Consider the following 26,344-nt stretch of genomic DNA (forward strand, 5'->3'; position numbering starts at 1 on the left):
ACAATGTACTGCTACCTCCACTCCACATCAAGCTAGGTTTGATTAAACAATTTGTTAAAGCATTAAACGAGAATATTTGCAACAACTTCCCAGCTTTGAGTTTCCAAAAAGTTAAGGAGGGTGTCTTTGTGGGTCCTCAGATCAGGAAACTGATTCTTGATACTAACTTTGAAGAAACAATGAATGACACAGAGAAAGACACTTGTATGACCTTTCTGAAGGCCATACAAAACTTCCTAGGGAATAACAAAGATCCTGATTATAAAAACATTGTTGGCAACATGCTAAACAAATATGAGACTTGGATGCAACTTGAGCTTGAAAGTTCTTTTTTTGCACTCCCATCTGGATTATTTTCCTGAAAATCTTGGAAGTGTCAGTGAAGAGCAAGGGGAAAGATTTCATCAGGATATCAAGACGATGGAAAAGAGATATCAAGGATGCTGGGATGTCAACATAATGTTTGATTACTGCTGGTCCCTGAAAAGAGAGACCGATAGTGATATGCATAAAAAGTTGTCAAAAAAGCATCGATTCGGTCACATCTAATCATTTAAAATTACTCAGTTGTTAAATATCACACTTTGCTTACTTTGTGGTAAGTCTTTAAACAAGGACTTACCACAGACCTTCTAAAAGAACTATAACTTACTATTTACCAAGTTTTTAATGCATAAGGTGGAATAAAAAGCATGAAAAATGTCCATTTTTTTATTTGTGAAAAATCCTTACATGATAGAGCAAAATGGATGCCATTTTTTTGAAATCAGCATAGCAAAATTATGTGAAGTCACCAATTTTTATCAAAACAGCTGAAACTTTGTTTCAATTTGCAGACCAGTGTTACGTTCGTCTCCTTTCCCTGACATGGATATCTTTATCCTACATTAGAGGTTAAATTTGGAATAATCAGACTACATCTGTTAGTGAGGTCTGAAATGAAACCATTAATCAAGACTCATAGCTATTATGATATGCACATACTGATATGATTACTTAATTGTTGATTGCCAGTTTGATTGCTTAAACTTAGTAGTCAAATTATTTAAGAAAATGTCACATATCACTGATGTAGAGTTACAGAGATTGATATCTAGGCAAAGAACTAGAGATGTAAATGACTCGTTGATTCGACTAGTTACTTCCTCTACCTTGCAACCCCTATCAGAGAGAGGCAGCAAGGGGGAGCAGGACCTGGTGCTGGTGGAAGCTGGGAGCAGGGAATGAGCGGGGGGCTCAAGCAGTTGGCCCCACACTCCCCGCTGGTCCCACACTCCCAGCTTCTGAAATGTACAATAGCCCTCTGTTCCCCATGTGTGCTTTGCTTTTGAAATGCCCCAGGGGAGCTTTTGTACATTTCAAAAGCAGGGAGCACAAGGCCCTTGGGGGAATGCTTGAGTCACCTGCTGGCCCCATGCTCCCCTGGAACTTCTGCCTTTGAAATGTAGCAAGAGCTAGCAGGGCTCTTGCTACATTTCAGAGGTTGAGGTGCCCTTATTGACTAATTGAATAGTCATGCAATTTGCATTGACTATTCAATTAGTTGATTAATCTAAATTTAATATCCTTACAAAGAACCTCACCTGATTTCAATTGTTATATCTCCACTGAAATCAGTGAGATTGTGGCAGTGCGCCATTTCAGGATCTGCTCCCTAATCTATTCCTGAATATTTCTATGGCGCACAGGGCTGTGGTTTTTATGTACTAATACTGTATAATAAAATGAAATGATACCTGTATTTCAGATACCTGTTCATCCAGTGCCAGATTCTTTAGTACATGAAGTTCTGAATTTGGCTTTTAAGCACTTTAAACACAAGGAAGGGTAAGTCAAGTTTAAATTCATCGACATAATGTTTTTTTGTTTCAATTCCCCGTGCTTTATCGTCAGGCTGTTTTCAGACTGACTGCATAGGGTTTCTGTTTTGATTGCCTCACATTTAATGGATTTGGGGATAATACACAAAAAATATAATTAATATCAATTTTTGAAGTTAAAAAGCATGGCTGTTTAACAAAGGCAGCTGTGTGCAACAGAAGTCTTACCTTGTTTGTCTTTAAAATATACAGCTTAATTTGCACAATAAGGGCAAGAAAAATTAAAGCAAGTGGTCAGTTATATAAATTCCCTTCTCATGTAGAGTAATGTATACAGTTTCCCTTTAAAATGTACTGCATCCAGCAAGCCTACCAAAATTAACTTACACCAGTTCAGAGGTTATCTATTTTTAAACTTAAAAACAGAATATGAGTCTGAAAGAGTTTGCAGTGCATTTTATGCCCCCTTTGCATTGTCTTTCTGTTCATATCGGTAATTCCTTGTTGCATGAAGTACCTTTTATGTTTTGTGTACTGCTGAGCACCCTGTTGATACTTTGAAATACTTTGTTAAAGCACATCCTTATTCTTTTCTTTTTTCTCCTCCTTAGATATTCAGGAACCAATACTGGGAATGTGCATATTATTGCAGATTTATATGCGGAAGTGATAGGGGTTCTTGCTCAATCAAAGTAAGCTTGATATTTCACCTCTTCCTTTTCCCTCTTACCTTTTGGAGAGAAAAAAAACCTTTCTTCCCTGACTTGCTTACCGGACATTTATTAATAATGGTAGCAAGCTTTTCCATAGTTGTACATAAGCAAATCAAATACTAATCAAGCATTTGACATAGTAGACACATTTTTGTATATCATTCCTGTAGTCTAACAAAATAAGAAATGCTGTCCTTTCTTGAAACAAAAATTATGCACTTTTCTATTGCAGAGTGCTTCCTTCAGTATGGAACTTTGCTCTCTTATAATTAGTACCATTCCAAGTCTGTCCAATGAGGATTGGAAGAAAATTGGGAGTTTTTAATGAGTCGTTACTACAGATTGACTCTCTCTAGTCCAGCACACTCTGGTCTGGCAAAATCCATGGTCCAGCATGATTTTAATTAGCCGGATGCCCATTTAGCATGCCTGTGGCCAAGTTTCCCATAGTCCCATAAAGTTTGTTTACAGCCACCAGTGCTGGCTCTCAGTGTTCTGTGCTGTGATTTAGCTCTAATTTACCCCAGATGTCTTCTGGGAGCCCAGTAAGCAGTGATACTGTTGGTAATGCATGTAGACAATATTGACCTCTTGTGCTTCAGCAAATTCTTTGGTTCGGCACAGGTCAGGTCCAAAGGGTTCCAGGCAAGAAAGATTTAACCAATAATGTTAACGGCTCGTAACTTCATGAGATGCATATTGTGCATTTCTAACATTTAAATGTCCTCTCCATAAAATCTTAAATATATTCAGCTCTAGTAAGTTTAATTTTAGAAAAAGTTATGTCCATGTGCAGAATTAATTTTATGTGCAACAATATGGAGATTATATACAAAACATCACCTCCTTGTTGGAGTACATATTAAAATTCATTCTGCACTTGGATAGTCTGTGGAGGTGTGGGACAGAGGAGTGTGGGAGGTTACTCGGGGCTGACGCAAAGCATGGAGCTGCAGAGATGAAGGCTGTGGCTGTGGGTGAAGGATCTAGGATGGGGGTAGGAGTGAGAGATTTTGGGTTTAGGTTCCCCTGGGAGTGGGCTCCAAGTTCTCTCTCACTTTAGCAGCTCCAGGCCAGGTGAGAGGAGCCTTTGTTAGCTGCAGCAGCTCTGGTGAGGCTGAGTTGTCTGTGGCAGATCCATGCTGGTATGGAGAGTGGGGGAGAACTTTGTGAAGATGCATTTCCCCCAGCCACAGCAGCTCTGTTCAGGGGCTGAAGGAGCGTGCCCCTCCCGGTGCTGTGGCAGCTCCTTGTACAGCAGCCCTAAGTCTCTGAATGGGATTTATTAGGCAGCTGCACAGCTTATAGGGAACCCTACTTCCAATGCATTTGGTATTATAGGTGCATTTGGGATACTTGTGTATTCAGACTTTATGCTCTGGCTTGCCTAACTGCTCCATATTTGGAGCCTGTAAGATATTGAAATGTATAGGTATCTTCTCTTTCTGGGCAAGCTTTTTGTAAATTTCATTATATTTCCTCCTCCAAAGTATAGAGTAGATACAACTCAAATGGGACAAAAACGCTATCTATACACTGTTAGAGACATGCCTCAGGTATTTTTCTGCAAAGGCATGTGGAGATAATTGAAATTTTAAAGAAGCTAAGTGCACATTTGTTCAGCAAAACTATGCTTCAGGAAGATTTTTTTTTAAGAATGCTGCCATGTTTTAGGTATATAGAAGGAATAGGTAGAAAGTTGATGTCCCTCTGTTATCGTTCTGCCTACGTGTGAACTGTAATAATAAATCGCCATGATATCCAGACACCAAATACGAGAAATAAAATCTGTGTCCACCTTAACTGTCTCTTTAACTATAGCTATTATATAATTGTCAGATAAAGTTACTGAAATATGTTTTAAATAGAAATAATATAAATTAAACTTAAATATCAATGTTTCCTATGCATGTCAATTATCCAGGTTTCAGGCTGTTAGGAAGAAGTTTGTCACTGAATTAAAGGAACTGCGACAGAAGGAACAGAGTCCTCATGTAGTACAGAGTATCATCAGCTTAATTATGGGGATGAAGTTTTTCAGAGTAAAAATGTATCCTGTAGAAGACTTTGAAGCATCATTTCAGTTCATGCAGGTAAATGTGCACCATCTTGAACTAAAGCAGACATCATTATGAGACTAGATTTAGATGGTATGTATCTTTATTAACAAGGTTCCATTGTCTTTGAGTGCTTGCATATGTGCACTAGACTGTACGGGTGATGTGAGAGCGCCTTGAGCATCAGTGCTGCAGACTTTTTACCTAGCAGATTCTTAAGGAGAGGCCTCACCCATTGCTGAGCTTATTGTGCTGTGAGTAAGGCAGCATTTCTCAAACTGTGGGTTGCGACCCCTGGGGGGGATCGCGAGCAACTTAGAGGGAGGTCGCAGCTGGATTTTTCACTTGCGACCCCTCTCTCCTGGGCCGTGAAGAGCGTCAGGGCGGCGGAAGGCAGCTGCTGGCAAGCCATGCACCATGTCCGGGGCTGCGGGACTCCAGGAGCACGACTCAGCTGCAGCAGGAGGCAAGGCTGTGGGAGAGTGAGACAGGTGCCGGCACAAGAGTGGACATGCGAGGGGCTGGCCAGGGCACGGTTGCTAGGTGACCGAACGCTTCCCCAGCTGAGAGAGGGCAGGGTCCCTCAGGCAGCAGGGTGGAGGATTGGGTCGGGGCATTGGGTCGGAGGTAAATAAGGGTGCGTGGGGATCAGAGGAGGAGGCAGAGGAGACACGGGAGAGGAGTGGAGGACAGAGGAGAGGAGAGAGAAGGAATCAAAGGGACGTGGAACGGAAGAGGCACAGATGAGAAAGAGACTGGGGGAAGGAGCTTGCTGGGGGGAAGGGCATTAAGGACCGCAAACACCTTGAAAGAACCCCAGGAGGGCAAGGAGTCTGGTGAGAAGGGGGGAGGAAGTGACCTAGGGCAGTGGGGGAGAGGGGTCTCACAAATTCATTTAGCATTTTAGGGGGTCGTGGTATCACAAAGTTTGAGAACCCCTGGAGTAAGAGTATGATAAATGAACATACACTGCTTCTCTTCCAGTTCTTTCTTACCATTCACGATTGGCACACTGGTGTTCCGTATGAACAACTATTTGAGCTATCTAGAAGTACTCAAAAAGTTCTGACTTCACCTTTTCTTTTTGTTTCATACATTTCTTTCTTTTGATTTTGTCCTTTTTTTCAGTCGCATGTCTGAACCCAGCTTACTGGGGTGGGGTGCATATGTCAAGATCTCCTGGGGTCCAAAACTTATGTAAGTTGCAGAAATCCTATGCCTGTTAGTGACCCTCACTCCTGCTGCCTCAAGTGTTTTCATAGAATCATAGGACTGGAAGGGACCTCGAGAGGTCATCGAGTGCTTTGGGTGCATTACAAATAGGTGCACTATCTTTCACGGTTTCAGGACTAGGACAAAGCTGGTGGAGGAGTGCTTCTGATATTTCTTCGAGCATATGTTCTTAGATCAGCTTTGGAGTCCTCTCAGTCATCTAAGGGAAGCTCATCATAGATGCCTTCTTTTTGTGCTCCCCTGGCTGCAGAAGATCCGTGTCTCTAGTATCCTCTTTTTTTGACCACAGAATTGGAGCCCTGTCCTCATAAGCAGAAGTCTGCATCCATATCTTCAAAGCTTAGGGTGTGGAACTCAGATGATCTTTTAGGCATGTCAGTCCTTCACAACACTTTTAAAAGATGAACTTGGGGGAACTCTGCTGCTAGAAATTAAAAATCAGGGACTGAATAACATGCCACTGTAATATTGCTTATTATAGTAATGTATAACCTACTATCAAATGCCCCCCCCACCCACTCAGCCACATATGAGTGGAGGGGTGTTAACAGGCCACGTCATCCTGTATGGTACTTTGAAATGTGTATTAATTACATATGGTAAATAATCCATGTTCAAATCTTGTTTTTAGCAGTCTAATAGAAGATATTATTTCATCGACCTTGTCTTCCTAATGTCTTTGGACTGACATGGCTACAACAATGCTGTGTGTAACTTTTCCTCTGTCAGCCAAAGTGTTCCCTTCCCAGACCTAATCTCTACTTCAAACCCTTTCCCAATATCTCCCAGAGTTCTTTGTGGCTCCCATTTGTAAGGGGACAGTAAGATTTGTGTGGATAGGAGATGCACTGAAGCTATAATCTTCCATGGGACAGAAAACAGCTGTTAGTAACTTAAGACAAACTAACTACAACTTTTTAAACCTGTCCCTTTCCTCCCTCTTTCTCTGGTCCATGCTGCCTGGGATCATCGCTACCTGTGTGCTAGCTGAGAAATGCATAGGCATAGATACAATGACTATTCATAGATGATCTCCTCTATAACTTCCGCCAAATGTACAATACAGGTTGGACCTCCCTGGTCCAGCACAGTCGGGACCTGACTGATCCTGAAGGACAGAATTTGCTGGACCAGGTGAGGTGTCCCCTGCCATGGGCCCTGAGCCTTTGGTCTCCTTTACCCTCTCCCCGGCTCTGCTGCCACCAGCCCCAGCCCTGGACTACATTGGTTCTCTGGCCCTGGCCCACACTGTAGTGTGCAGCCAGATTTCCCCAACCCTGTGCCACTACAGGCAGCCAGACTTCTTCAGTCCCCAACCCCACACTGCTTCTGGCTATCGGGTTTCTCTGTCTCTGTGCTGGTGCAGGCCGCCGCAGGCAGCCTGGCTTCTCCGACCCCATGCTGCCACAGGCACCGGGCCTTCTGTAGCTGCTGGTCCTGGGCTTCTATTGCTTCCAGCCTCATGCTTCCGTGGGCGCCTGGGGTTCCACAGCCCCCATCTCCAAGTTGCCAGGGTTCTCTAGTCCCTGGCCCCAGCACTGCTGTGGGGCTCCTCCAGCCCCACTATCCCTGGCCGTGGCCAGGCTGCTGGTCCTCCTGCCATTAGGCTCTGGGCCTCTTTGGTCCAGGAGCATCTGTCATCTGGCTGGACCATGGATGTTGCCAGACCAGAGAATATTGGTTTTCAGAGGTGCAACCTATAGTAGTTCATCAGAAATCACTAAAATCATTGATTTATACTCTTGTCTTTTAAGGGTTGAAGTAGAGGATGGGACTATATTTAAAATCAGAATGTAGCACAAGAGGGGATATTGGGAGCGTACGTGGTGCTCTCTTTTAACTTACCAGCTTTGGATTCTGGTTCCTGTCATGGTTCAGTGATCCTCTTCAGATTTGTCAAAAGGTTGCTTTTTCAATTGGCTTCTCCAGGTAGAGATGCAGATACATGCATCTTGCCCTCTAGCTCTTCCAAGTATCATTCATGTTCCCTGCTGCCTTTTTACCCTGGCCCTCATCCTCATGCCATTGAAAAATGGGGTGAGGTGAGGTTGAGGAGGGAATTGTGAGCGCCTTTAAGCTGTGTACTGAAATCCCTTGATAATCACTTGGTCCCACTCATCATAGAAGGGACATGTACAATGAGCCCTGTCAGAGTCACTGTTGGAGACTTTTGCTCTCTGTACAGAAGCCTCCAGTGCTTGATGCATTCCAGGCGTTGGGACTGACTCAGCTCATTGCCCTCCTGCTCCAGCCTCAGTGGTATAAGTGTATGTTCCTGCCATTCTAGGAAAAGTTGTGGGAGACTGTTTATTCTGACCACATACCAGACAGCACCCGGATGTGGTTGGCAGGCCAGCCACCTCTTTCCAGAGCAGGATCCAGGTTCTCCTATATTGATGGAAATTGTGAATCAGAAAGATGTTCTGGTGTGAATAGTGCAGCTCACTACTATAAGTGAAAAGAGGGGGATAGGAATCTCTATGATTAAATAAAGGATAGGAAGAAAGAGGTTCAGGGGATTGTGTAATGGGACATAACGGACAATTGAGACTTGAAACATGGTACATGCCTTTTACCCCTGTCCACACTGCAAGCTGGCATGGGTTAGGGCTGCATGATAGCCTGAGGCATGTACTTACCCACATCCTTCAGGTAGCTTATTTTCCCTGGATTCATGCCTTCAGACACTAGGGTTGCCGGGTGTCCGGTTTTGAACCAGATAGTCCAGTATTTGAGCTTTCTGTTTGGGAAACAAATTGAGAAAATATAAATGTCCGGTATTTTCTAAATAAGATGTAATGTAGATTGTGATGTAATGTCAAGTTGTGTCCGGTATTTTTGTTGAAACCATCTGGCAACCCTATCAGGCACATGTTTCTGAGGTATAAATGTGGATAATAAGGGGGTTATAGCACAACAATAGGCATGGTAGTGTTTATAGTTTCTAGTGCAGCTAGATCACCAGCTGAAGTGCAATGGCTTATACTGCTAAGAAAGTAATGCCTGCTGAGAGTCTCACTATGTGCTTTAACAGAGTACATGCAACATTAGCTATGTTTCTGGTGCATGTCCCAACTGTTAACATTTGTAGAGCAGCATGGTGATTCTTACTCTATATTTCTGCTATATATTGCACTCTGTCTGCCTATGTAAAGGGAAGATGCACATGTAGTCAAGGCAGTCCCTAAGTCTCTCTTCAGAAGAGATTCCCAAGCTGTTACCTCAGGAGGTGGGCCTTGGAGTCAATCTACAGTGAAATAGACATTTGTAATCGTCTGAAGAAAGAGTTAAAAGAAGGTTAACTAACCCTTTCTGTTTGTTTGAAGGGTGTGGGGCATATGTCCGTTCCATGATCCATCCTACTTCTCTGATGCGTCAGAGTTTACCATGGGGGTATGTCTACATTTGCGCCCTAGTTCGAACAAGGGATGCAAATGCAGGCATTCAAAATTGCTAATGAAGTAGGGATTTAAATATCCTGCGCTTATTAGCATGATCTTGCCAGCATGCTAGTTCGAATCACAGCTGATTCAAATGAGGAAGTGCTTGCCGGGACACAGTAGTTTGAACCAAAGGCAGTAGTTCGAACCAAAAAAATGAGGAGTAACATTAGTTCGAACCAAGGGGTTTGGTTCAAACTACTGCGTCCCGGCAAGATCATGCTAATGAAGCACGTCCCCATCCCCCATTTCCCCCCCCCCCCCCAATTCCTGGTTCGAATCAGTTGTGATTCGAACTAGCGCACCGGCAAGATCATGGATCACAGGATATTTAAATCCCTGCTTCATTATCTGTTTTGAATGCCTGCATTTGCATCCCTAGTTTGAACTAGGGTACAAGTGTAGACATACCCTGGGTTCCACTATTGAAGGCACTGGAGGCTAGGTGGGGCATTTCTGCTCTTTATATACTCTAAGAACAAGGAACTTGGTGGTGGGTGGGCTGCTCCTTTGGGTACCAGTAGGAAAAATTCTCCAGTATCATTGCACAAAGTGTTCACATACCTACAATATAATGCACATCTGCAACACCTCTCAAAGAACAATAATTGCAAGAAGGTTAAGTAACTTTTTCCCTCTAACAAAACTGCTAGTGCAAAATTAACTTGGTATTTTTACTTTATCTTGAAACATCTTATTTAATATATATTGTAAGCATTATGTTAATCAGTTACTTAGAGTTTTTTTCAAACTAAGCTATATATTTTTGGCAGTCATTTACCAGTTTAGGTCCTGATTCCGTAAAGACTTATATACATGCTTAAGTACTTTGCTGGATAGGGGCTGTTGAGCTTATCTTGCAAGATCAAACTGTTCCTGTAAATATTTTCTATAAAATTACATTTTCAGATATTTTAAAATAATCAGAACAGGAAGATTACCTTAGCCCCTTATAATTTTTTATGAAGAATCATAATAAAAAGACATCTGCTATTGCAACTGTTTCCTTTTTTAGTTTCCAAAAAATTGTGGGAAGAGGTGAATAGGATTTAAAACCTTACTTTTGACAATGGTATGAATGAGTTTAAGATGCTACTGAAGAATAGACTAACTTATATTTTTTAAATTATTAATTTTAAATAGCTGCCAGTGGTGATCTTATACAACAAAATAAAACCTAAATTATTTCTCTTTCTCTTTTATTTTATTTTATTTTATTTTATTTTATTTTATTTTATTTTATTTTATTTTATTTTATTTTATTTTATTTTGGTGTCTTTGTTTGTTGCTGTCTTTTTAACACTTGATCATAAAGGAATGTGCTCAATACTTCCTGGAGGTAAAAGATAAAGATATAAAACATGCACTTGCTGGTTTGTTTGTGGAAATTCTCATCCCGGTGGCTGCTGTAAGTAGTCTTTATTTTCTTCCTATATGAGTTTGATTAGCTTTTCTTCCTGAAATTCCTCCAGTAGATTCTCTCTGGATTGAATTTGTGCAGATCCATAAAAGCTGTTGGACAAGTTCTTGCCTCGTTGCATTTGCCCATTAGTACCAGTATTTGAGCCTATGACTGCAAGTATATCAGTACTTCTTGCTTATTATCTGATTTCCTACTTGCCTTTAGGCCTACTGTCATTACTTTCTTACCTATTATCTCATACTTATTTTAAATAGTCTGAATTCTGCAGTTCTTATTTAGTCTTTACTCAAACAAAGCTCTTATTGACTTGTTCTTTAATAACAGAAACCTCTGAACAGCTTTCAAGTATAGTCCCAGGGCAGCATATTACTGCCTATTATAGGCAGTAGGCAACAAATGTATGCAGAACTCAAAAATGATTTTTTTGTGTGCAAAAGAAAAGGATGCAGTATTTTGGCTAAGCGAGTCCAATAAGATTGTGAATTTGTGAACAAATGTGATGTTTGGTGGACAAAATTGTTGATTTGAAGGAGAAGTCATAGCCTCTGCCATTTTCTTAGAATGATTTATTTTGCCAGTAAGTACCATTTGCATCTTTTGCTGTTTGAATTTGAGCCAAACGACTTTCATCCAAGTTCATTCCTCCATCAGAAAATGATGAAGGAAAACTGCATTGCTTACACTCAAGGAGAGGAAACAGGGCTGAGTATCATCAGCATGTTGAAAACACAGCAGTCCATAACACTTCTCTTTTCTTGAGGAGGTTGTAAGTCAAGAAGGTTGTGCAATACCCACGCCTGAAGCCTGATAGGTATCCTAAAGATTAAAGGAAATTGTGCCTGATGTGGGCCTGCTTTCATATTCTCAACAAACATCAAAAAAATTCCATACAATTAGTTTAAAAATGTTGTGGAGGTTGGTAAAATGGTTATGTGATAGTATCATTAGCAAGTACTGTTAAGCAATGTTCCCTCCCAAAGAATGGTAGGTCCCTTCATCAAGTGACTGAAAGGTCGTCTGTGTATACTTGGAACCCTTCGTTTAGATACAATCAGAGAAAATAGAGTTCCTGGTTCCAATTCCAACTTTGTTGTATCACAGACAGTATCCTAATTCAGATTTAAATGTAATTAAAGCCAATTAAGCATCTTTGAACCTCTTTAATATCTTGCTAATATCTTAAGTTATATCAAGAGAGCCATTTTGTTGGCTCAAATACTTTTCAAATGCATTTTCACAGTTTGACTGCTTCTTATTGGGTAAACGTCCAGACTATTGTACTAAGCAAAATGCATTGCCATTTTTTGGATGGCTACCTTGTGAACAAAATAAGTAATTCATAAAATTAGTTATCTTTTATGTAGGACTAGGGAGAAATTATGAACTTGCAGTTGGCACAAATGTGAAGTTCAGTGTGTCTAGCTGTGCAAAATCAATATAATTAGGATTACTTCTTTAAGACCTTTGATGTGCATGTTGGTTTACAAAGCACATAGTGTAGACAGAGTCCTCTCTGGAGCTTACAGAATTAATTGGATAAATACAGCACAAATATAAAGGATGAAGTGTGAAGGTGAGCCCACATAGGTTGATTAGCAGTAGACACCTAAGTTAGGAGGTGTGTTCTTGGGGAGAGGGTGGTTGCTTGGTGTATGGGAAGACAGCTGTTCAGAGTTTGTAGAACAGAGTAGGAAAGTCCTTACTGTGAGTGTATGCACAAAGTCATGCATCAAAATAAATCCCCTAGTCATTTTGCACCTGAACTTTGAAACCAAATCAAAACACTGCATTTATGATGGGATACACAGTAAAAAGCCCTATCCTTATTTAGTCCCAGTTCTTGGATTTAGTGTGCATTTAGGAAATTGGAACGGTGAGAAAAGTTGAGTGAGTTCTTTTAATAAAAAATACACACATTTTAAAAGAAACTTCTGTCCAGGAATTGTGTTGCCTACTAGTAAAATAATTTACACCCCCTTTAACATGTGTTTAAAATTAGACTCTTTTTACTTAGAGCATGCAAATTCAGGACAAATATTTATGAACTTTGTTAGCTGCAACATTTTCATTGCTTTACTAAAGATTTGCTATATGACACGTTGATTTCATGTGCTACTCATTACATCTTATGCAGAAAGATTTGAATAACTTTACTAATCTTAAAGATTATCTCCATGTTGAATTCTCATAAGCCTGCATAGTTCTGCTTTTACTGTAGTTTAACTTTTCTTTCTGCTTAGATCTGTATACTTAATTATTTGTATTTATTTTCACTAGGCTGTTAAAAATGAAGTGAATGTGCCATGTTTGAAAAATTTTGTGGAGATGCTCTACCAGACTACCTTTGAATTGAGCTTAAGAAAGAAGCACTCACTGGTATTTAAGAAATATTTCAGTTTTTCACATACTTACTGACATATATTTTAGATTTTTAAATGTACCTAAGGAATTTAAGAGAATTCTTTATTGTAAAGTCATAACTCCTAAAGGCATAACAAAGATTAAATTCATACTTTTTTATACTGCTTCTTCTTGATCTTTGTCTCATTGTGCAGGATTTGTTCTCTGTGGATGAAAAGTAATTCTGCCTCTGTTTTCATTCCTGAAACTTTCCTGAAACTTAGTTTTTAATTATTTCAGTGGTTTGTGATGTGGAGTCATTCCCTAATATCTTTTCTGATAGCATAAATTCTTTTCATTCAGAATCTCAGTGTAGATTTAATTGAAGGGCAGAAGAAGCAGACAAGGTTTTTTTTTGTTGTTGTTGTTGTTTTCCAGAAAACCAGCTTGCTTGTTAACTATCCTGCTTATATATGTTAGCTCTTCTTCCCACATATTTCAGCTTTCCCTGGTACTCTCCAAGCTTAGTTCATGGATATTTTCCCTAAGTAAACATCCTGGCATAGATTTAATTATACTTTTCTATTTTTAGTGTATTATTTGCCACTTCCCTTTATTTCCATATCTATAATGCAAGTGTATTTGTCTCACTTTGCATCTCACAAGGCTAATTCTTGTGTTTGTGGTTTGTATTTCTAGTAAGTGCAAAATTACATCAAAATAATCTCTTATTCACATTTACATTCCCATGTGAGCACAATAGAGATTCCATTGTTATCCTGTTAAAGGATTCCAAGAGTTAAGGAACTGCTGTAACTGTAGACATTTAAACTCTGTAGCTTGTAACAATATCATTGTCAAACTTGATGATGAGATAACATTTAGGCCACTTCCATTCTATGAGGTTGAATCTACACTATGAGATGAGGTTGAATCTATTATGGTCAATTTCTTACCACCCGATTTTGCAAAGTAGGAAGTCTATGTCCCCTCAGCTGGGATGAATTCAGCATAGTTTGAAATAACACATACCTGTTAGGTAGGCTGCCATCAGCTTTGAGAATGATGTACTGCGGATAGCTCTCCCACAGTGCCTACGCCACTTTGCATTCTGGGTTATGCTCCCGGTGCACTGGTAAGTGTCCCTGGAATACCCTTTCTCCTCCATTGCCTTTGAGATCTTCGCATAGATACCGGCATTTCTCTGCTGGTTTGGTGCTTGGAGACAATGGATTCCTCTCCCATACCTCATTGAGGTCCAAGATATCCCCCACACTCCACACTGTTGCTCTTCTGTGCCCCAGGGAACTGGAGCTCATGAGACTTGGAAGTCATGGAAGTGTTGGAAGTCATGGCTACTTGTGCTGCTCAGGTGTGCTTGCAAGTCTGGCCACACAGGAAATGAAATTCAAACTTTCCTAGGGCTTTTCCTGTTCACGAGGAGAGCAGTAGAGGCCCAGGGTCTGGCCAGAGCACTGTGAGATGCCTCACACAGGCCAAGAACTTCGACTTTCACCAATGGGGTGTCTACGCTACTGTAAACTCACCCAGGCAAGGTTGGGAATAGCATTTACTCCTCATGAAATCAGGGTAGCATGAGAGAGACTTCAGCAGCCCTGAAGGTCGACAAGACAGGCTTGGTAGTGTGGATACATCATTTAGAAAATTTATCTTACGCAGCTAAATTCAGTCCAAACTCCTAGTGCAGACCAGGTCTTACTATTTTGATGTCAGAAACACTGTTGCATTATTCTTGTTATTTAATTAGGTTTTATTTCTTTCTTCAACATTCATCTTGTACCAAAATGACTGTGAATGAGAATAATTTAGTATTAAGGACCAGTATACATTCTGCTGAAAAACTCGTAACACCTTAATGAATCTTACAGCACTCCAGCAAGAAAAACACCATAGCTCAAGTACTTACAAAATGTATTAAATTTGTGAAGGGATGAAGGCAGTGTTCCTAACCACCCAATGCCTTACTCAGGTTTTACTGGGATTATTGTGTTGTCCCTAAATGTACTTCTCACCAAGCAATTTGGTCAATTCTTCTTTACTTCCCTCCTTTTAGGCTCTATATCCATTGATCACCTGCCTGTTGTGTGTCAGTCAGAAACAGTTTTTTTTAAATAACTGGCACATTTTCCTGCAGAACTGTTTGTCACATTTAAAGGTAAGAAACGTTCTTAATCCAAAACATGCCAAAAATTAATAGCATTCTACCATATATACTTTAAGCATTTTAATACCAACTAAAGCACCAAGCACCATAAATAATTGCCCGCTGAAAAGGACACTGTCAGATAATTATTCTAAAAACTTTTTGAATGTTTTAATTCTCCATTGTTTAGTCATATGTTTTATGGGTTGCTGGAATTGGTATGGCACTTCTTTAAATATGCAAAATATAACAGTTTTGACTCATTTTGGTCCTTTTGATACTATCATTGTGCATCAGCTTCATTGGTTCATGTTTGCATAGCTCTAGGAGCAATATTTGATTATCAGCTACAGACAGCAGAGAGAGCACAAGCCATAACTTATCACATACTAATTACTGGTAGGAGGAGTGTGTGATGTACACACTTTAAAGTAAAATATATAGTAATTTCAAAAGATAGTTTACTCTTTGATATTAAAAAGTATAGATTAAATATGTAGTCTGGAGAGGAAACGATGCCTGCATCCTATATCAATTTTAATGTTGTGTACATTTTGAATATAAAACTTAGTGCCCCTTTTAACTCTTGAGTGCATTTGGTAGTGCGATCAACATTACTAGATTCATAAATTACGTAGATCTTTGATATTTGGAAATTGTTTGTCCCAATTTAAATCTCAAATTATTTATTGTAATGTGACCTTTCATTAATTTTGATTAATATGGTTTATTAAGAATGTTTGTTTTGTTTAACATTTTGGTTTTGATATTTTTAAAGTAATTGATTCGTCTTATTGTTAACATGGTTTCTGATTAGCTATGTGTAACAATTTCCTAATCACATCTATGTGCTTACAATTTAAATTACATAAACCATTGTGAAAACAGCTAAAGCAAAACATGAATTTTGATGTTTTTGAAGGTTCTTTTGTCTTCATGACATCATTTGTATGTTTCTGTTGCTTGTTGAGGTTTTTGTACATTTTTCATCTAACATATTTGCAATTTTTTCAATGTCTGCTTTGTTTTTTGTTTTGCTATTGAAGCTGTCCTTTAAAAAGAAACATGAATTTATTTTGCATCCTGTAATCAGATAGACCTGGAATTACTTCCATTGCTGTTAATGGATGCATTAAAGCTATCAATCCCAAGGAGTTTAGTAACTGCGCAGCATGCATTGTTTATTTCAGATATTTTTGTTGCCAATTAACAACTTCATACATTTACTTCAGGACTCTATTCAACAGAAATTTTGTATACGAGCTTCTTCAATGCAGAACATAACAGTTTTAGCACTGCACACTGATGAGGGATTTACGATAGTATTAGACTGAGTCATTTGGACTGTAGTTCCACTACTGGTTTTTTGGTTTTTTGTGTGTGTGTGTGTGTGGCTATCTAGCTTCGGATTGAGACTTGGTTGATGTGAATCTTTCATAGTCCATCTTAATTATCTTCTTATTTTGCTTCGGCTAAGCTTGTTTCTCTGTGCATGATGGCACTAACTAAAAGAAGTGTAGTCTATAATGAGTAATCAGTTGCTGAGCAGATTCTTATCTTAATTTATTTTTCCACCTTGGTCCCTCATTATGAGAAGACCAGGTAAAAATATTTTGTTTTATGATTTGCTTGAATTTACTTAGATTTATGCAGAATAATACAGATTATGTGCCCATTCACTCCTTTAAAATATAATTATAAAAATTAGTTAATTAGACTATTATCAGGTTTCATCTGACCTTGAGCAGGAAATGTCAGGCAAAAATTGAACCAATACATTCACACAACACTGGTGATTCTCACATCCGTGGCAGTATGGTATGGGGAAAGAAGTAGTTCCTTGGTACGCAGGCCATTCTGGCTATAAGTTCAAGATACGTTCCAAAAAACTTGGACATACAGCAAAACAACTTTAAATGGCAATTTTTTTCCTGTGGCTGACTTCCATTTTCACAGATTGGTTTGGTGGAGGAGTATGGTTTTTTTTTGGTTGTTGTTGGTTTTTTGGGGTTTTTTGCACAACTTAAGAGCGGGGAATGGGAGGACTGTTAAAGCATCACTTCCTACAAGCGTCAGTGACTTCACTGCAGAACTGATGTATACTGGGGCAATTTATAGAGGTGATACTCTGTACGGTATAAGTAGATACTAAGCCATTTAGCATTTTATAGGCCATGGCAGTAACTCTGATTTTCACCTGGAAACCAATAGAAAATTATTGGAGATTACAAAGCATAGGAGAAATATAGTTCACTGAGCAAATATTCTGTGAATTGATTCAGTAGCATGTAACTGTATTGGTATTTTCAAGGTTTTGGCTAATTTTTAAACCCTCTATTAGAATATGGTGTGGTAGGGTGCAGTCAATTTTCAGTGGTTTGGTCACGTTAGGAGATTATTACATTTCTTGAGTTTGAGAACAAAGATTCTTGTTACTATTGCTGCTTCTTAAGAGCAAAAGTGGGAGAAAAAAGTTTAAAGATTATGCACAAGTGGGAAGGGAAGAGTAGAGTAGAAGACTGGATAATTCTTGGGAAAAGACAATGTTTTGCCTTAGGAAATTAATTAGTGTCCATGCCACTTAACCATTGAAGTTGGTGGAGCATTCAGAGAGATTACCAGCAAAAATCTTATTTCTGTGAATAGAGTCCTTACTATTGTCCTTACCTGTTTTGTGCTTTTTTTTTTTCATCTAACATGCATGTGCCTTCCATTCTCATGTTTGTTATGTTTTGCTGTCTCACATTGCTTTATTTAGATGCCATCTAACAACAGTATCAGAAAACAAATAGAAACACTCCAGGTGAGTTAATGTTTTGTAATAACATAGTGAAAGGTCACTTTGTCTCCTGTAACTCCAGTATTTTGTTTTTGTGTATGTTCTTGCATGTTTTGTTTGTTTCTGTTAAACTGCTATTAGTCCTGTCAAGAAGCAACAGCACAAAGAAGAATCTTTGAAAAAACATTTGAAAGGTTTTCTAATGAAGAGTAGTGTAAATTATCTGATACCAATTTGCTTGAAGAAAATTAGGTTGTGAGATTAAGCCACAATTTGACAGCCCAGATTATTAAACAGCAGTGCATGTTCGCAGTAAGAGAGAAAATATAAATCTCAAATATTTATTATTTCAGTTACATTTATTTCATGCAAAATTGTCTTGCATCCTAGCTAATTTGGAAGCATTATCAAAATAAAAAGATGAAAATGGTTTATTATAATTTAAAATGAACCACAATAAAATCTGCCCAGGGTGACCATGCATAGGGTTTAGAAAAAGTGTTTCCTTACAAGAGGTGGCCTCTCTTCAGAGATTTCCGAGAGATGGGTGGTATGCTATGGTATAAAGGGGTGTGACTCAGCACCTCGGTGCCTCTGGCTGGCTGTCCTGGGAATTAACTCATTTCTACAGTGCATCCTCCTCAGGAGGTAACTTGGCTGCTGTGACTTCTATTGTCTTCACCATTCTGAGACCTGTGTTGTCCTCTTCTGCACACAGCCCTCAGACTCTGTCCCACTCTGTTATCTCTCCCCTTCTGGGGGAGTGACAGCCCTTGGTCCTAGCACTTGCCTCACTGACCAACTGCAGTCCAAGGTCCAGCCTTGTCCTCTGGGGCAAACTGCATTCTGGATCAGCCACTCTTCTCATTGGCAACTGAGGTACAAAGGTCCGGGGGAGACCCAGACCCACCAGCTACTCTGGGTCTCCATCTAGGGACCCTATAGCTGGCAACTACCTAGTTCTCTTCCTTCAATCTCTACTGCCTCTTTCCCTGAGCCACTTTCCCATAGGCCGAGCACCTTCTTTTGCTTCTGTATGAGGGCTTCAGTTTGGCAGCCAGTAAGCGTGGAGCACTTTCTCACTCCAATGACCCTGCCCAGCACTGCTCTATCTGAGTGCTCCTCTCCTGGTAGTCAGTCCTCCTCTCTTGCATTCCAGAGAGAGACTGCATTCGCCTGGCCCTGACTGGCTCCTCAAACAAGCGTCCTTCTTTTTGGCTGTCTCAATAAACCTTCTTCCCCTTGATTGGGATTCTGTGCAACCTTTTTGAGGGCTGCTTTAATTCTCTGTTACCTATGTGGGGCAGGCTGCCCCAGTACACATGACCTCTGCAAGTAGTCACTCATGACAATTGGTCTCTTTTCAGTAGAAGCCTCTAAGGCAGGTTTTACTGTAACTTGAAAGACATTTACACTGTAGTTTTACAGTTTAAAAAAAAATAGAAATTATTTTAGTTCAGAACAGAAAAAATGTTGAACAATATTAAAAGTACTGTCTTAATTAAGTATCTATATTTGACTAACATGGAAAAATGCTGTTTTGTTTCTTGCCATCATCAAGATTTTTGCATCATTAAATCATTTAAATGTGACACATTAAATTAGTGTAGATTTGCTGTCTTTTTTTTGTAGTTGTTGTTTTTGTAGCCCTTTATATCTCCAGTTAAATTTTTGACAGTTTATATTATACTATGATGATCTATTTAATGCATGCAGATTCTTCTATATTGAAAAATTTAGGAATTAAAATGGAACTATATTTGCAATAAAACACATGATCAAAATGCTTCAAATTAGACCTGATGTGGATTAGCTAAAAGACTGGAATATGTCAGGATGTTTAAATAGATCTTTGTAGCATATTGTAAATATCTGTTTCCAGGAGAAGAGAAAATCCTTTTTCTACATTAACCTTTTTTATACTAATTGCAATGTCATCATTTACATAAAATAGAATAAAAAGTTATTTCTTTTAAGCACATCTGTTTGACTTAATGTCTAGTTAAAGGATAGGGATGAAAGTAAAAATGCCTGGTAGTACAGTACAACCATGATTGCTAATGGTTTAAAATTCTTTGATGTTGTTTATGAACATGAATCCCTTACTCACTATGACTACCTACAACATTCTATACAAGGTGCCGCCTCCTTTTCCTAGTGTGTGTGTGTGGGGGGGGGAGGGTGTAAGGTGAGCTAGACAGAAAAGATGGGCTGTTCTCCCATCACTATAAGGCTCTGCCTGCATCCCCTCAGGTAAGTGCTAGCCTCACTTCTTTCTCTGGCACTTCCCTGCTGTCCTGCCCCCAGGTTAGGTTAAAAGCTGGAGCAGTGCAAGATGACTAATGGGCTGGTTGGTGCCATGGTGCTCCCTGTCTCCTCCTGCTGTTACTGTCTGGGACTGGGACTGCTTGCAGCAAGTAAGAGCCGCCAGGGTGGTGGGACTTGGATTTGGGGCCAACAGAACCCTTGGAGGCAGGTCTCAAGATCCTGAGCCAAAGTGTGTCAGTCCAGGTTACTGTGTGGAGTATGGATGTTGGATATTGTGTAATTGAATAGTTGTGTAACCGCATGAAATCTTAGCAGTTGCAGAACTGTTGAATAGTTCCTGAGGGCGGGGCCAGCAGCCAGTGCGCTTTGGATTCGCTCCTCAGGAGCCCCCAGCCACCAAGGCAGCAGCGTAGGGTGGCAGGTGGAGCTGGTACGTGAGGAGAGCCAATTTAAAAAACAGTACCCCCATGAAGACCAGCTGCCTGCTGCCCTGTGCTGCTGCCTCTGATAGAGAGGCAACAGTGTGGGGTAGCAGCAGTCCCTGTCTACAGAGGTCTGACCTCCTCATGGGCAGAGGCTGGTCCGTGGCATCAGCAGCCTTTGTCTGTGGAGAGCTCGGACCCCCTGCAGACAGGGGCTGCTACCGCAGACCAGCCTCTGTCCATGGCGGGCCCAGGCTCACCACAGACAGAGGATGCTCCATGGGATGAGGAACAGCCTCTGTCTGTGGGGATCTTGGACCCTCCATGGACAGAAGCTGCTTCATGGGAGCCTCCCCTGTCTCCCTTCTCCTCCACACCTTCCCTCCCTCCCCCTGTGCTCTTGCCTCTGATAGAGGCAACAGCAGAGGGAGCAGATAGCACCGTGAAGCTGGTGCTTGAGGGAAATGGTTTTTAACTGCCCTGCCCACTGCCTACGTAAGAGGCAGCGGGAGTGGGGGGTGGACAGATGTCTGTGAAGCTGGCACATGCAGGGAGCCTGCTTTAAAGTCGGCTTCCCATACGTATGGTCTCCAGCCTGCCCCCCTCATCCTCTCACTGATACAGAGGCAGCAGCATGTGGGGGAAGTGCATATAGTTGACAAGATTAACCAGTAACCCCAGGCTTTTTGGTTAATCATGTAGTCGACTACACGGTGGCATCATAGTATGGAGTCCCAGACCGTACCCCTACTGGGGTGGTATGCCCTGGTGAGTGGAGACATAGGTCAGAGGCTTTCTGCCCAGGCTTCTCCACGGCTGCTAGAGCTGGGTGCCAGGAGTAGTATAAAAAACTACTATCAATAGCTTTTGCTGTCAGTAGCAGTTAGAGATATCTATGGATATTCTTTTTAATGCTTTATCACAGTTTACCTCTCACATAAAAATGGCCATAGTCGTTCAGACCATTCAGCCCAGTATCCTGTCTTCCAATAGTGGCCAATGCCTGTTTCTCGAGGGCAATGACCAGAACTGGTATTTATCAACTGATCCATCCCTTGTCTCCCATTCCCAGTTTCTACAAACAGAGGCCAGGGACACCTTCTCTGCAGATCGTAGATAATAGCCGTTAAGGGATCTTTTCTCCATTAATTTATCTAATTCTTTTTTGAATCCTATTATAGTCTTGGACTTCAGAACCTCCTCTAGCAATGAGTTCCACAAATTGACTTTGAAGTGTGTAAAGAAATACCTCCTTTTTGTTTGAAACCTGGTGCCTATTAATTTCCTTTCCTTTCTGATCCTCTGGTCCAGGGGTAGGAAATTGTGAAAGGGCATCAACCAAAAGAATAAACTTGTACTATATAAAGAAAAATAAAAATTTAGAATTAAAAATTCCAAATTAAAAAAATAGGAAGTGCTATATTTGAAACACAGATATCATTGCTAAAACTACTAGCAACTACAATAAAAGTTTTGTTATCCTGCATGTTGGAGATATTGGGAGGTACCAGTTAGTCAAATATTCTGGTTAACTCTGAGTTTGGGGTGCAGGAGGGTGCTGCTGGCTGGGGCTGGGTCATGAAAGGGGTTTTGGGGTGCTGGATCTCGGTGGTGCTCACTTTAGGCAGCTTACCTGAAAGCAGAGACATGCTCGTGCTTTTCCTAGATCAAGGTGGGCAATAATTTTTTGGTGGGGAGCCACTCCAAGATTTTGGAAAGTGGTGAAGGGCCGCACTTTTCTGTGGAGTGTATATGGGGTCTAGGATGGAGGTTGGGTACAGAAGGGCGCATGGGGTAAAGAACTGGGGTGCAGGAGACAGTATGAGGGAGTGTGGGTGAAGGAGGGGGGTTGTGACCTGGGTCAGGTGATTGGGGTGAAGGGTCAAGGAGTGAGTATGGGTGCAGGATAGGATTCTGGTCTGTGGGAGGGGCTCTAGGAGGGGCGAAAAGTCTGGGAGGGAATTGTTACCTGGCAGAAGGGGAAAAGAGGATGCAGACTGCACAGTGTGGTGATCTGGGACAGGGTTGTGAGGTGCAGAGTTAGGGAGAGAGTATGGATGGAGGAGAGGATTCTGACTTGGGGGAGGGTTGTAGAGGAGGTACAGGATCTGAGAGGGAGTTGTGACCTGGGGCAGGAAGGTGCAGAGAGTTTGGGTTAGAGCAGAGAGGCACACAGAACAGCCCTGCTCTTAAAACAGCAGCTTCTGTGGGCCTAAGGGTCCCATCCAGGGGGTCCACGGGCTGGAGCTGGTGGCTTGGTTTGCTGGATTCAGCCTGTGAGATGTCTTGCTTGCCCACCCCAGTCCCAGATGGAGGGTGGCTAGGTTGCACTGTGAACTGCCCCAAGTGCAGGTGCTGACCCCGTAGCTCTCTCTGGCCAATGGTAGCTGTGGAACAATCACTCGGGGAAGATCAGGCATAGAACATGGAACCCCAATGGTGGTTTCTCTGTCTAGGAGAAGTAGGGACATGTCACTGCTTCAGGGATCCAGGTGGAGAGCCTGCCAACCAAACAAATTATAAACCAAACTTTCCAAGAAGATCAGAAATGCCAGTTTATACAGCTTTCTGGTTGGTGAAGTTCCAGATAAAATCACTTTCATTATATTATAAATATTTTCAATAATTATTTGCTATGAAATTATAAAATAAATAGCACAATGACATCCATCTTCACAATGTTAACATATGTAAATGATAAAGTACTGAGAGTAATAAAAGTACTTTTTAAGTTACTTTTATTAAACTATTAGAAGGAGTAAAACTATTTAAAATCTGTTACAGGAAAACTAGGGTAATTCGGTGAATCACAGCAACAGATAAATTTGTGAACTGGAAGGAGTCTTTATGCAGATATACAGTTGTAAGTGGAGCATCTATGTAGAATATTTAACAGACACAAATCTCCTTTAGTATCTCAATATATTGTGTCATCTAGAAAAGAGCTGCTAGGCATTGAGATGCCCTGTGCCTTTAAGGACATAGCCCTGTGTAGAATGTGCTGTGATGTACTGTCATGTGAGCAGGGAAATTTAAAAAATCCTTTGCCCAGCCCATCTGGAGTAACTTTTACCCATTCTGCCCTTCCCTGTGCTGGATTTTTGCCATCTGGCAGCAACTCGACTCTGGGCTTAATCCCATCTCCTACCCAGATTTTGCCTCTCAACCCCTCTCCTTTTCCCTGCATGCATCTCTTTGACTCACCCCATTGCCCAGTCTTTCCATCCCCAGCACAGGCTATGCCAATCCCAACTCCTCCAATTTGCCACCTTTTAGCAGGCAGCAGATTTTAAATCAAAAGAAGAGCAATGGTTTCAGCAGATGTTACTGAAAATGCTCAATCATGTGTGCATGTTCAGTACAAGCTATGCTGCAAAGTATCAGGTGGCAGCTGCTACTCTTAGTTCTGCATTAAGAGACAGGTGACTGGGAGAGGGCTAACCCAAAATTTGGGGTGGTTATAGCCCCTTCAGGCTCCTCCTGCAGCCATCCTTGATAGATTTTAGATTTGTCTGCTGTTCATACAAGCAAAAAAGAAAATCTTCCTAATTAGCTGAAAATAGCCATTCTTCTTCTAATAGCTTTCTTATGGGTACTCTGCTGTCAGCATGTATGCATCCCTGTGCTTCTGAATGGAGATCTTTGGTAGGAATGTCTGTTCAGTCCATGGATGCTCTTTCCCTCCCTTGTGTTATGCCTCGACCATCCTCAGTTCTTTCTTCAATTATCCCTGACAGGAAACAAAGTGGTTAGCAGTCCATTCAAGCATACTTTCAGATCTTTAGAATTTTTCTCTTAGATATTCTTAGTGTGTTTGTTCACCCATTTCTTTTTACTTTTGTAGGGTTTCCATTAATTTTTTCTGCCCAATTTAAAAAAATTAAAATTAAAAAGCCTAGTTTTTACTTTATTTCCCCTCCCCACCCAACCTCTGTGAATTTCCATCTATAAGGGGCATGCCTAGCTTCCCTAGTTTTAAGAAGTGTCTCACCTGCTAGGAAGCCATACCAGGTACACAGGGACATTCTTGCTGTGTGAGGTGCTTCAGAGAGGTCCCCATTGTACAAAAGCTTACTTTCTGTTAGTAGCTAAAATCGAGATTACAAAAGAGCTGGGGACTAAATGGAGGGAGAATTGCCTTCCTGCTTAATGGGATGCTTTTGGGTCCAACAAATGTTGTATGGGCAAACACCAGCCTCTGGCATACTAACAGGAAAAAGGACCAATAAGTAGTACTATGTACCTCCCAAAGATACAGAATTCCTTTTTCCCCCACTCTCCATCTAATTCCATTGTGGTGGATGCAGTGAACTTCAATGGCCACCACCATCACATGAAATCCAGGCCTTAAGAAAGGGACTGAAAAAGGCTTGACTTGTCTGGAAGGAAGGCCTGTTCTTTGGTGACCTGACGAGTCACAGTTGCAAATTACCAGGCCTTAATGGCAAAATACTACCACATGGACTACACCAAATTCAATACTTCTATTGATCACCTAGTAAAATCACAACAAGAACAGTTTCAAGCTATCATTCATGAGGGTTAGTTAGTGGTGAGAATAGCACTTCTGACTATCAATAGCTGTCATGATACAACAAGTATTGTGATTATACTTTTGCTAAATGGGGTATAGATAATGGTAGAGGACCTCACTTTTGAAGGCACAAAATTGTTTCCAGAGAAGACCAAAGCATCACTTCGCAGCCCCAAAGACTCAGGGACACATGGACACTGCGGTTACTGGGAATCTACATACTGGGTCAGCAAATGAAATTTAGTTTTCAGTATTTTCACAAATCACGTCCACCCCAGTACCCGCCACAATAAGGAAATCTAGATTTCAGAGGTGTAAACCATCAGTTCTTCAGGCCTCAACATCACAGTCTTCCACCTTTGAAACACGAGTTCTGACAGCTTAGTTGAGGTCTCAAGAGACCATTCCCTACAATATCAGCTGCAACTTTTACATCTTCCACATCACTTTGGATGCAGCCTTGCTCTGTCCTTTTAAAATTGGGAACACATATCTACCAACAGATAGGTTTTGGAGATTGTTTCCATGGATACTCTATCCATTTCATCTCCCTCTCCTTCTCCGGCCCTCTTCATGGACTTTTTTCTTAAGAAACTGTTAAGGCAGGAAACAAATAATCTCCCGTGCCTGGAAGCCATAGACCCTATTCCAGTATACATACAAAAGGAAATGTTTTTTTTTATTCCTGGTATTTTGTAATCCTTAGAGTAAGGAAGTTGGAGATCCATATATGTGAAGTTGCAAAAAATTCAAGATGATCACACTAGCAGCAATTATCTCATCTCTGGAACAGGGAGATTGGGTCTTGGCCCTCATCCTCCAGGATGTGAATTTCCACATATTCATTCTACCATCCCACAGATGATTCTTCTGGTTTCTCCTACGTCAGGACCAATACCAGTGAAGGCCACTTACTTTCAACCATTCGTCAGCTTCCCGAGTATTCTCCAAGGTCGTCCTCATAGCAGTGGCTCATTGAGGCACCATGGGGATAATGATTTATCCATACTTGAATGACAGTCTCCTCAGGGTCCATTCCTTTTAGGATGTCCTGTTGGCCACCCATCTCCAAAGAGATTCTTCTAGTGCATAATGAACCTCTGTCTTCAATCTGGACACACAACTCCAGCTTTGGACCAGTGTTCCCTGTA

The 26,344-nt window shown here is 40.9% G+C and overlaps 1 protein-coding gene across 12 annotated transcripts in view; it reads left to right on the plus strand.

Moving 5' to 3' along the window:
- Positions 1 to 26,344, plus strand: part of FRYL (FRY like transcription coactivator) — a 389,109-nt gene that overhangs the window by 202,612 nt on the left and 160,153 nt on the right. For 9 of the 12 annotated variants that reach the window (XM_075930454.1, XM_075930453.1, XM_075930452.1 and 6 more), the window contains 7 exons: positions 1,748 to 1,827; positions 2,432 to 2,512; positions 4,458 to 4,626; positions 10,579 to 10,671; positions 12,964 to 13,062; positions 15,101 to 15,202; positions 17,949 to 17,993. In XM_075930454.1, the coding sequence (XP_075786569.1) occupies positions 1,748 to 1,827; positions 2,432 to 2,512; positions 4,458 to 4,626; positions 10,579 to 10,671; positions 12,964 to 13,062; positions 15,101 to 15,202; positions 17,949 to 17,993 (669 nt within the window). The remainder of the gene's footprint in view (positions 1 to 1,747; positions 1,828 to 2,431; positions 2,513 to 4,457; positions 4,627 to 10,578; positions 10,672 to 12,963; positions 13,063 to 15,100; positions 15,203 to 17,948; positions 17,994 to 26,344) is intronic. The other 3 variants (XM_014568676.3, XM_014568677.3, XM_014568678.3) reach the window with 1 other exon arrangement.

This window comes from Pelodiscus sinensis, chromosome 5 (genome assembly GCF_049634645.1).
Source record: "Pelodiscus sinensis isolate JC-2024 chromosome 5, ASM4963464v1, whole genome shotgun sequence".
In the NCBI taxonomy this organism is placed as follows: domain Eukaryota; kingdom Metazoa; phylum Chordata; order Testudines; family Trionychidae; genus Pelodiscus; species Pelodiscus sinensis.